The following is a 12,054-nucleotide window of genomic DNA, read 5'->3' as shown; positions in this document are numbered from 1 at the left end:
CAAGTGAAAAACTCAACAGAACAAACCAGGAAGAGACTTTACAACATATTTACAGAAACTATTTACAGTCTTCAGATAATCAATCAGCTACAATCACTAAATTATCTTCATTAAAAGAAAAGACAAAACATTTTCTTCATTTTGGTTGATGTCAGAGTACTCAGCAGCTTCTTCATGTACAATGTAAAACACTCGTCACTTCACACACTCGCATCTTACGGGAAGATTGGTTAAAACGGCAACAAAATAAGATGCCAAACAAACGTGCAACCCTGATTTCCGAATGTGGAAAGGCCACAGAACTAAGTCACGAAGGCCGTCGCTGCCTGGTTTATGGAAGGCGCAGAGATCAATAAGGCATTTACCGTAAGTGTAACCAGTAAACGTCACCCCCAACAACTGGCATGAAGGCACATACGAGCTGTTAAGATGGTACAGCGCAGGATTTTTTTTTAGGTAAAGCTTGCTGTGTAAACACATTTCAGACAATCAAAGTTTGACGTGCATGTGTCTCTTAGCAAGGACATTCAAAAGAAGGAGTCAAAGCTCTTGGATGAAGAGCGTCATCCTCTAAAGCTAATGCAGTAGTCCTTCATCCTAGAATAGCTACGTGTTCTTGCTGTGGTTATGCTTCATTTTTTGTTGCTGAAGTGTCAGAGGCATGCTCGTCGAGGCTTGGACGGCACAACGCTGAGGTTGGAGACATAAACCTAAAAACAAAACAGGTCACTGGAGGAAGGGAAGGGGGTTGGTCAGCAGCAGAAGGCTAGCGCTCCTCATCTTTAGGTCATGCCATGTCCATGTCGTCCATGCTCACCATTTGCCTCTGCAGGGAAAAAAAAGGTAACGCAGAATTAGCAAAGTTGGAAAGAAATGATGCTCAGCAGCAACGGAGAAGACCTTACCTCAGGATAAACGTAGCCGTCTGAGCTGTTCCTGCAGATGTGCAGCTCGTCCTCGGTGGTTTTCTGGTACACTGGATTATCAAAGTGGATGGTGTTGGTGTTCTTGACGCGCCACTTTCTCCACAGCAACGCTCCTCCAAACACCAGCAGGGCAATGAGCACTGCAGACAAAGAAAGGAATTAAAGGCCAATTTGTTGACAAGTGATTTAAATGAAAGCAGCTCTACTGCTGAAAGTCTATGCAGGAACTTACTGATTGGCAACACAACGTAGAGAGCAATGGGGGGATTCGAAGGGGCTTCCAAGGGCAACCCTGCCTGTTTTTGACCTGAAAATAGCAAAAACACAAAGACTTTTTAATAAATGCGATTCGCACCTCTACAATCTTTGTTAATAGCATGCCAAGGAGGAAAGACATCAGAAATGACTCTATAAAACCAAAGGTTTCATGCAGTTTCTGAGACTTTTTGCATGACTTTATGGTAGAAACTTTGCTCAAACCCTGTTGTACACAATGTGATACTTGTCTTCTGCCACCTCATGGACAGCAGGAAGCAGGAGACTACACACTACAATCATTCTGACCCTTCACATAATAATAAATAGATATTTTTTAAATTCACATTTTGTTAAAAGGCCAAATGAAGACACCAGATTTTTTTTTTAAAAAAAGGAAGTTTTTACAGTTTTTTTTTTTTTTTACCCGGGCTTTAAAGGGTTAATGAGGCAATTCATCGCATTACAATATTTCCTCTCATGTCTATTTTAATAACTTCACTTATTCCTTGCAATTATGCATTGATGATTACCTTGAGCGGTGGCGACAGGTTCCAATGCGGCCCCTGGGGCCTGCGCAGAGGAGGTAGTTGCGAGCTTTTTGCTACCGATGGTAGTGCTAGTACTTGTAGTAGTAGTTGTAGTAGTGGTGGGCATGCTGGGGGAAGTTTGTAGCTCAGTTCTTTTGGGAGGAAGGGGTGGCGAGCCTTTTGGAAAATCAAATGCAAAGGATGTTAGGATGTTATTTACTTTGATTTTTTTTTAAGGATATGTGTAGAAGATGCTCACCTGCCACACACTTCTTCATATCAGGCCCCATGGTTGTGTTGTCAGGACAGGCGCAGGTGTATTTAGGAGAGCGCTGGTTGATCACGGGAGCAGGCAGGCACAGAAACTCGCAGCCTCCGTTCACACTGTTGCTCTCTTTGCACCAGTTGGGACCTAAAAATAGAAAATAAAAAAGAAAAATATTAAGGAAAAAGTGACGCTGCTTGAGCAGATGCTAAGCTCTTCTTTAAACGTGTCTTTACCAACTGGCTGCTTGAGGTTGTGGTAAAGCAAAATGTCCTCCGGCTGTTCCAGATCCGCTGCCAGCTGAGCGACGTCTTGTCCTGTCAGGCGGTTGGCGCTAAAAACTGCACCAGCATTCACATCTGTCCAAAACACTTTCTCCTGTTTGAAGGAAAAGTATCACCGGTTATTGCGAAAGATTGTTAAAAACCTCTTAAAGTTATTATTAATAATGATCCGAATCGATTTTAGTCCCAGAAATCATCCCTGACCTCAAAGACAGCCAGCGAGACGGGGTGCGAGAGCTTTTCCTCTAGTAAAATAACATTGTGTCGGCTGCCTCCGTTCACGTCGATGCTGGAGATTGTTTGCAGCTTGGAGTCCACCCAGTACAGCCGCTGGTTCACCATATCTGCCCAGAACCAAGCCACAGATTTGGTTATTATGGCTCATTACACAGTAAATGGAAATTATTTGTCCTCATGGAGCTGTGTTTACCGAGGGTGATGCCATTGGGCCACACAATGTTGTCCGTTACCAAGGCAACTCGATCGACTCCATTCAGCCCGCACTTCTCGATCTTAGCCTCCTCTCCCCAGTCTGTCCAGTACATGAAGCTGCCAGGATGCAGAACAAAACGGATGTTAAAAGACTGGTTTGATTAAAGCAAGCCGCAGGATGACGGTGGAACCTCAGCGTACTTATGAACTGGGTCCACCGTGATGGCTCTCGGTTTCTGGAGTCCTTCTGCGACGAGAGTCTTCCTCTTACTGCCGTCTGTTGTTGCCACGGAGATTGTCCTCAAACTACTATCGGTCCAGTAGATGTTGCCATGAATCCAATCCAACGCCAAGCCTTCCGGAGCCTCGATCTCGCTGTCGAATATCACGCTGTGGTGGGAGGAGTCACCAGCTACGTCGATCTTGGAACTGCAACAAACATTTGGAGGTTTATTTAAGAGGCAGATGCTGTTTGATCCGTTTTCACATCCTGATGGATTCAACTCTTTCTTACCTGAAGATTTTCTTCAGGGACAAGTCCGACCAGAAGATCATCTTGTTCTGCATGTCCATGTCCAGGGCCACAGCGTTCTTCAGCTGTGGGATGAGCTGGACGTACTCCCTACGGTCCACCGCGATCGTCCTCACCTCATGTCTGTTGGTGAAGACCAGGGTGGGCACTGTGCCTGAGGGAGACAGCAGAGAACAGATTAGGTTGTTTCTTCCTTTTGAGGCACTGGAAAGGAAAACATGCTTTAAGCCTTACCTGATTCGGCCTTGCATGTTTTGCTCACAGGGTCAATCGCGTAGCCATTTTCACAGTCGCACTTGTGGCTGCCGGGAAGGTTGATGCAGATCTGACTGCAAGTGTCGGGCTCAGCGCATTCATCGATGTCTGCAAACAAGTGAGCAGAGAGCTTAGAGAATGGCGTGTTGGGATCACAACGCCCTTATATTTACTAAGGAGGCTTCACTGAGTCTGCAAAAAATGAAAAACAAGCACATCTATTTAACGTAACATCGCGAACAAAAGAATATTAGACTGATCTTCTTTTTTGTTTTTCTTTAAATCAGTTTTTAAGATGATTAGTATCTCATGCTCTCCTCTGCTGATGTTTATTTTTTCCAACAAACAGAAATAAACTAATCTGATTATCTCTGAATCACAACTACCAGAAACAACCTGTGCAGTGTAATGCAATCCCTTTATGTTGTCATGGTAACATGAATGTCACCTGGGTGGTAGAATTATATTCGACCAGTGAGATGGAGACTTCAGAACATTTATAAACCCGTAATTACACACAGTAGGACGACTTCGGCTTGTTTCGGCAGGTGTAGCTAAAAGATCCTAGCTACCAAAGGTTTATCTTCTACAACGATAAACCTGCTATCTTTGGTGTAAAACACTCTTTTATTCAAATACTTGTCAACAATGATCAATTAGAGTGACCTAATGGCAGGAAAACAATATAACAGATGTAACTGTTGTCACAGCCATAAAATTACATGAAGATATGAGTTGTTTTGCTATATTTTACATTAAATGTCACATTTTGTTCATCAATATTCTGTGATTTTCTGAGCCACGATGGTTTGGAGGCAGGTGGGAATTTAGTTAGCTGCAATTTGTGCCATTAGATGCAACCAAATCCCTAAATTTGACCTTACAAAATTAAAAAAAACTTCTATTTTCTAACCTTCACATGTTTTCTGGTCATCCTTCAGCCTGTATCCAGCAGGGCAGGAGCAGTTGTAACCGATCGTCAGGTCATTGCAGACATGGGAACAGCCGCCGTTTGCCGTTGAACACTCATTTCTTCCTGTGAAAAAAGGCAACAGGATCTCTAATAGGATCTGATATCCAAGCCAACCCATTTTATTCATGTAGAACGTCATAAATAAATCACCAATGTGCTGTACATGTGCAAGAACATGTTCCTATTATTACGAACAAGAATACTGTCGACTGTCTGCAGGAGATTCAAACAGTAAATATGTAAATTTTTGTCTGCTTGCAACGTAGAAAGTCCGCCTCGGTGGCTTTTAGAGACACGCAGAGTTGATGCATCCATCCAGTTTATCCTCACCATTTAAAAAAAGCCATTAGGAAAAGAAAAGACTCCCTCCCACCAGCCCCAAACGACCCCAAGACACTGCCTGCAGCCTGCAGAGGTACGACTTCACAGCTACAGGTCGGCTTGCAGGTTTTCTAAGTTCAGGCTTTCATTCTCATTTCTAACTTAAAACAACTGAAATGAACTAAACTTTGAAACATTTTACAGAAAGCATAAACTTTCACAACAACGCAAATAAAACCTTAATATTGAACCCATAAGGACATAAAATCCGTCTGCACACAGCCAGACATTCTGCGCTCCAAAACACATGGAAGGACTCGACAAACAAAATACACTAGTATGTCAGATGTGTACAAAAGTAATCTAAAAACTAAAAAACACTAATTCACATTTAAAATACACTGAAAGAAAAGAAAAAACAATTTAAAAAAACTGAAATACACTAAAAGTAAGTTAAAGATTAAATTGCACTAAAATGAATTATGAGTTGAAAATACAATAAATGGTATAAAAAAGGTAAAATACACTAAAATAAATAAAAAAGAAAAACAATTGAAAGACTAAATGAGACTAAAATAAATGAGGGGTTAAGCCAGACCAAAAGAAATAACCAGACCAACAACAATTTAAAAGACTGTAAAACACTAAAAACACTTTAAAATGACTAAAATGGACTTTAAACCAATCAGCTGACTTAGATACAAATAGCGATTAAAAAGTTAAAATACACTAAAAGAAATAAGAAAACAAAAAACAAATTAAAAGCCTAAAATATTTCATATTTAAGATGCTAAAAGACAAGAGATTTTTAGTGCGGCTGGATTGGTAGCGAGTCAGCAGCTGATATTTAATCACTCACCACACTCAACCGGCTCATCCGACCAGTCGCTGCAGTCTTGCTGCTTGTCACACACTCTGTCACTGCTGATGCACTCCCCGTTGCAACACTTGAACTTGTTTGGGCCTTCACATGCGTTATCTGCGGAAACACACCCATAAAAAGACCTTAAAGCTTTCCAGCAGATGGAAAATATTTCTTCTGCATGCTGTTAGGTTGGTAAATAAAACATTATGCGGTAAAAGGAATCACCTGGGTTGCAGTCAGTCTCGTCACTTCCGTCTCTGCAGTTACGCACTGAGTCACACTGGAGGTTGCCGGGGATACACTCGCCGTCCAGACACTGGAACTCATCGTGGCGGCAAATAGGGTGACCTGGACAAAGAAAGAAAAAAATGGATGAAATGGTTTATCAGGGATCTGATAAACACAACATTTGACTTTAAGAGGAAGGTTACAAAAAGTTTTTTTTAATCGACTTACTGCAGTTGAGCTCATCCGATCTATCCTGGCAGTCAACGCCTCCATCACACCGCCAGTTGCTATGGATACACTGCCCGTTTGCACACTCGAACTCGTGGACGCCACATCGCGGATGCTTCCTGGTCGGCTCCTTCCCCCCGCAGTTTTCCGGCCACTCGTCAGAGCCGTCCAGACAGTCCCGGTCTCCGTCGCATTTCCACAGAGCCGGCACACACACCGAGTTGTTGCACTGGAAGGACCGAGGGTTGCAGGTGGGTTTGGGACAGGACACCTCGTCTGAGCCATCGGAGCAGTCGTTGTCACCGTCGCAGACGAAGAGGGAGGACACGCACTGGCCATTGGTGCAACGAAACTCGCCGTCTTTGCACTGCTTTGCAGCTGCAGGTCAGCAAGAGAGGGAGGAAGCAGAATTACGTGTCTGTCATCAAACCTTTTAAAGTCACTTCGCTCCATTCGTTCTTCGACTTCCACCAGTTTACCCATAAAACACCAGTAAAGTTCACCTCATCTTGACTTAAAAGGAACTAGCCGGACACATTCACTCTTTTAATTATTAACTTTTAACTGATTGCAGTGTTTAAAAGAGATGTAACTGCTTCCTGTTTCTGATGGAGCACGTAAACCCTGTAGGGGTGAGACACTTACTGCAGTTTTTCTCATCGGCCCCGTTGCTGCAGTCCGCTTTGCCGTCACAGTGCCAGCTCTTTGAGATGCACTGGTTCATGGGAGCGCCGCAGTTAAACTGCGACGGCATGCAGGTTTTGGCAGCTGAGGTGAGAAACAGGAAGAAAGATTCATGTCAGAGACACGGCTTGTGATACAGAACTGTAAAACTTTATGCTTTTATGACATACCACACGTTTCAGGTAGTTCATCAGTCGCATCACCACAGTCGTCGGTTCCATCACAAATCCACCTGCGGGTGACGCACTTCCCGTTGCCACATTTAAACTGCGTGGAGCTGCAGGTGAAGGCTGCATCTGTTCACCAAGACATTACAGTGTCACAGCAGGGCAAGATAATTGCACCCAAATGTGCACCTGCTGCAACCTTATCAGCATTTACAGCTCACGTTACAGCCTGCCGATCAAGACAACCGCGTAGTAAAACAAGCACATGTACAACAGATATCATGTAAAGTAAATGTGTGACTGGAAGCTACACACTGGAGAACAGGAACAACTTGATTCCTAGTGAAGTTCAGATAAAGGACAAGTTGAAAACCACAACTTTTATCCTCATTTCACTCAGAGGACATTACGACAGGAACTGTGCTTCCCTGGGTTATGACAGCCATGAAAAGTATTTCAAAAGAGCCGTCGCATCCTTCCTTTTGACTCATAAGCAATTCCAAATTTTCCAAATGTAAGATTGAAAAAAAAAAAAAAAAAAAAAAGATCAAATATGCCCAGGCATGGACAGAAAGTTTCATCAGGCTTGACTTTAACCTCAGATATCTCACACCACACTCACTTTAACGTGCCGAGACGAAATTCTGACCTTCTGCAGAAATATCACGGTTTCCCGGGATACCGCATCCTTACGACTACGCTCTTATATATTGTTTTTTAAACGTTTAGACTTAATTGGGTTGAACAACGCGTTCGCCATCCACCTTTTTGCAGTACTCAAAGTATTTCCATACTGTTTTGTTGGTGGAAGTGGTTCGATGGGTTCAACCCCCCATCCAGCCATCTTCGCTACTCACACGCCACAGCATCCGTGCGTTCTTACTGCACCTGTGCATAATTCCAGCTACACCTGGCCTGATTTATCAGAGAAGAGTTCATTCTGCAGGCACGGTATGACGGTATGATGGAAAATGCAACGCTGCGACTTTTTCATGGTTTCCACTGAAAGCTGAAACGGCACATCCCTTGTCATCATGAAACTATGTCAGGCTCGGTGTGCATCTTCCTCCATCACCTCTCATGTCACCGGTCCCTCCTGCAGCCTGCAGGCTGGGGACGCTGTCAGACTATCTCTTTAAGACAATAGCATGGGAGGAGTCGAACAATCACACCACCACTTGCTGATTGGTCCCTGGACAGCATTCCTTATAACAATATCCCCGCAGTGACCCAACAGTAAAGGCGGAGACTGTAAACACAAGGAAGTTTGTAAGCTGTGGGTGCTGACAGACAGGTCTGACACTAAGATGTGTGAATATCAAAGGATTGTTGAATAAGGATGTCCCACTGAATTGCATCCCTAAATTTTTCTCAAACAGGAGAGAAAAATAGAATCTTATCTCCTTTTTCGCTTTGGAAATTACAGGATAATAAATCTCTGGGTGAAGCTCATACACTTACGCTTCCACAGAAACCACTAACACAGTTCCACATGTGGTGGGAGGAAGCCAAGGAGGGGGTTCCAGGGAAGGACTTTCCAAAGCAAATTCCAGCTATTACTGACGATATACAGTAACTCCAGCATGACCTCCCACGCACTTTCCCCCGTTTAGGACCCACAGAGTGGATGGCTTCCAAAGACAGGCAGCAGAAGCAGGTCAGAGGGTGGTGCTTCCTGATTTTCCAACTCCTGACCTCTTCTCTAGAAACTGCAAACTACTGTCATTTTCCATTTTTTATCATCCTGACTCCTTCAATCTGTCTTACAGTCTCTAAAAAACAGCTAAAAATAGCTTAAATCCTACCCTGAAGAGAAATAAATACACGTTTTTCCATTTATTCTTGGCTGATTGTAGAAAACATTTATTCACTGCCTCCTTCAAACTTCTTCAACTTATTTGCTGTCATTTTGCATTTTTTATGCTGGTTTCCATCACAATAGTGACTTCTAACATTACAAAAGACCACATCAGAACAATGCAAATGCATTCAGAGAGCTGAAGTTAAAATCCCAAACTGCAGCTCATCGACTGCTTTGAATAGGATGTTACAGGCCGAGTGCGCCTAAGCGGAGAAACCTGAGATACCTTTATGTGTACCTAACAACCAACAGACTTCCTTTGGCTAACACCGACATGTGAGGCCGTTTGAGGAATACTTCCAGCACATGCACACTGCTGTGATTCAGCTCCAAATGCATTTGAACTGAAACTTGTTTGACAGCAGGAGCTGGCAGATACTCTCAAGTGGCCTGACGAGCCGTCGCAACGTCGCACGACGACAATTCTCCCCTTCTAATCGCACTTTGTTCCCTTACAATGCGTTTCTGTCTGTTTATGGCACTTCCATGCAAAATACACACACAGTTAACACCTACACAAAGAGATGCATTTAAACCAACGTACACACAGGAGTTAATAAATAAGCAAGGTGTGTGCTCGTCACATGGAGCGTCGCTACAACGGAGTGACTGTACTGTGTGATAAGTTAAAACTGCTGTACTGGTGTGGCTTAATGACAAGCAGAACCTGTCGGACCATCCTAATGGAGAACTTTACCATGAATTCACCCTCTGCAAAAGTATCCAAACCCAGCAGGTTTTCCCCTCATTTTAAGTCTGAAACCTCTGCAGTCACATGAGCCAGCAGGCTACAAAGGTTTCTTTGAATTTGTTGAAGGATGCAAGAGTACAGCTCTTCTTAAATGACTGATAGGTGGAAAATAAAAAGTCTTTGTGACTCATCACAAAAAAAACAAAGCTCGTCTTTTCCGGTAGGAAAACTCCCTTTTGGTTACAACAGATATGCTTCATTTCAGAAGTATGTTAAACACGAGATGACAAGGATTTAAACAACCCAGAGCCAGATCCGTCTCTCTCTCCCTTATTCTCACACACACACATAGACACACACACACACACACACACACTGGAAAATCTGATGACTGGAAATGAACACTATAAACAGAAAGAAAAAAAAAGGAAATGTAGTTTTACCAGAAAAGGCTCTTAAGGGAGAATGAAGCTTATTAGAGGGATTACAGATTCAGCTGGTGGATCTGCAGAACACTGCCGGTCTTACAGGGAATCAGGTTAACTCCTTTGGTACCTAATTTCTAGTCAGAGTTATGCCACAAATGTCTTATAAAGAGTTAAAAGATTTAGTTTTTTACTTAAATCACTAATTTATCAGATAAAACTACCTCAAAGTCTCATATTGAAACTATCATTTGTGTTATTCAGACTTTATTAGGTACACAAGCATACATTTTCTTTTAGCATTTTTATTTCCCTTACAAAGCAATTTCCGGTTCCAAAGGTTGGATAAAGGCACGTTTTGCTTGCTGGTTCACAGCAGGACTTCCTGTTTAATTCATTCTTCAGTCTCTTTAGTAAAACCCTGCAGGAGTTTCTCTAAAAACCTGCAGGTTTGAGTCATTCTTAAAAACGGCTCTGTTGGTGAGAGGATATGCAGCAATGCAGACTTTCCTGCATCCCTTGTCTCGCAACCAGCGGTAAGGTCTAGACCCCCCGTCTTGACAACCGGAGTTTGAGGTTTTGTTGTGCCCAATTGAAACTCGAACCAGACGAATCTGATTGGCTGTTCGTTTGCATTCGACAAAGAAACGAACCAATCAGAGCGGCGTCCGTGACTTCCTTTCATTTCCAGCATCATTAAACAGTTCATTGGGTTATTTCCACTCATTAATCCTCATTACGCTTCTGTCTTTTTACTGGCTTTAACTAACAAATTAGTTGGGGGATTTAAGCTCAAATAAAAGTTTATATATATATAAATATATATCACACACTAAAATAAAGCTTTGGATATTTCTAATGAATTAAAAAAAATTACATAAGATATGCTTGTCATTTGTAAATACACACTAGTATTTCTGCAACAGGCAGATACTGGACATGAGCTTCTTACCTGCCAGCGTCCAGCAGTGAATCAGCACCAGCAGACACCAGCATGTGGACATCCCGATGAGTCCCTTCCTCATCCCTTCCATGTCAGCTCCTGGTTTGTCCCTGACAGCAGCAGAGAGGTCAGCTGTGAGCGCAGGTCTGGAAGTCTGGGAGAAGTTTCCAGCAACGCGTACTGCGCGTAAAAGCGTCCGGATCAGTGGGAACGTCGGAAAACCCGCGGCGGCGCGCACGACAGAGACAAGCTGGCACAATGTTGGAGCTCGTGCTGCATCTGAACGTGGTTTTAAGTGGCTGACAGGAGGGCGGAGCTCGCGCGGTGGTGTGATGTTTGAAATTAGACGAGAGCATCTCAGAGGGAGGAGCCACAATACTGCTGCATCACTGCTTCCATCATCATCCTCATCCCTGCATCTACCAGAGTCTTCCTCCCAAACCCGTGGTTCATGTCTGTGTCCAGGCACTTTAAATAAAATGAAATGAAATTACTATAAAAAAAAAAAAAAAAAAAGAAAACTTATCTTCTTATAACAGCTGAATTAATCTAGTTTAACTTTACATCAGTCTTAGGAAAAATGGAAGGAACTTTACATCAGTAAAACACCCGTATTAGGCCTCTTGAATGAATGAAAATGAATAATTGAAAGAGATTTAGAGAAATTTTGAAGACCATATAGTGATTTTCTCAATAAGTAAAACAAAGTAATAAATTAGTTTCAAACTGCCCAAAAAAGTAATTTAAAAAAAAAGCTAAACTGAACCATTAAGGATGTTGTTCCACCCAGATATATTAAACCGAAACAACAAAATTGTTTAATTCCGAAAGAAACAATTAGTTTGTTTTTAAGTTATTCAGTTTGGGGAGTATTTTACTCAAATACAGCCAACAAGAAGCTAATCTTAATATCTACATGATTTTAAGATTAGCAAATTTCAAGCATGAGCCTTAGCTAATTCTGGGGTGTGTATGACCCAGAATGATGAAGAGGGAAAGGAAACACTGATAAACCTTTGTATGCAAAACTATTTACATAATATATATAGATAGCAGCGTGAGCACGTCTTCTATTTGCAGCTAACCACCAACACAACACTTTGAATTGTCTAGATAGAAGCTATTCTGCACTTTGGTTAGTTCCGTGTTAAACTCACCCTGTGTACTCTTAATTCGTGTCTAGGGTCAC

General features: G+C 42.5%; 1 protein-coding gene across 1 annotated transcript; it reads right to left on the bottom strand.

Annotated features, from left to right (window-relative positions):
• Window positions 1-452: 452 nt before the first annotated feature.
• ldlrb (low density lipoprotein receptor b) lies at window positions 453-10,961 on the bottom strand. Its single transcript, XM_079264030.1, has 18 exons — window positions 10,875-10,961; window positions 6,949-7,074; window positions 6,740-6,862; window positions 6,095-6,472; window positions 5,864-5,986; window positions 5,633-5,752; window positions 4,393-4,515; window positions 3,459-3,587; window positions 3,207-3,378; window positions 2,894-3,121; window positions 2,691-2,809; window positions 2,465-2,604; window positions 2,213-2,354; window positions 1,971-2,123; window positions 1,715-1,888; window positions 1,159-1,233; window positions 906-1,066; window positions 453-826 (listed from the first exon to the last, which is right to left on the bottom strand). The coding sequence occupies exons 1-18, from the start codon at window positions 10,954-10,956 to the stop codon at window positions 788-790; spliced, it is 2,607 nt and encodes an 868-aa protein (XP_079120156.1). The 5' UTR covers window positions 10,957-10,961; the 3' UTR covers window positions 453-787.
• Between the last annotated feature and the right edge of the window lie 1,093 nt (window positions 10,962-12,054).

This window comes from Telmatherina bonti (assembly GCF_933228915.1).
Source record: "Telmatherina bonti genome assembly, chromosome: 3".
NCBI classification, from domain to species: domain Eukaryota; kingdom Metazoa; phylum Chordata; class Actinopteri; order Atheriniformes; family Telmatherinidae; genus Telmatherina; species Telmatherina bonti.
This window is presented reverse-complemented; position numbering and strand designations above follow the sequence as displayed.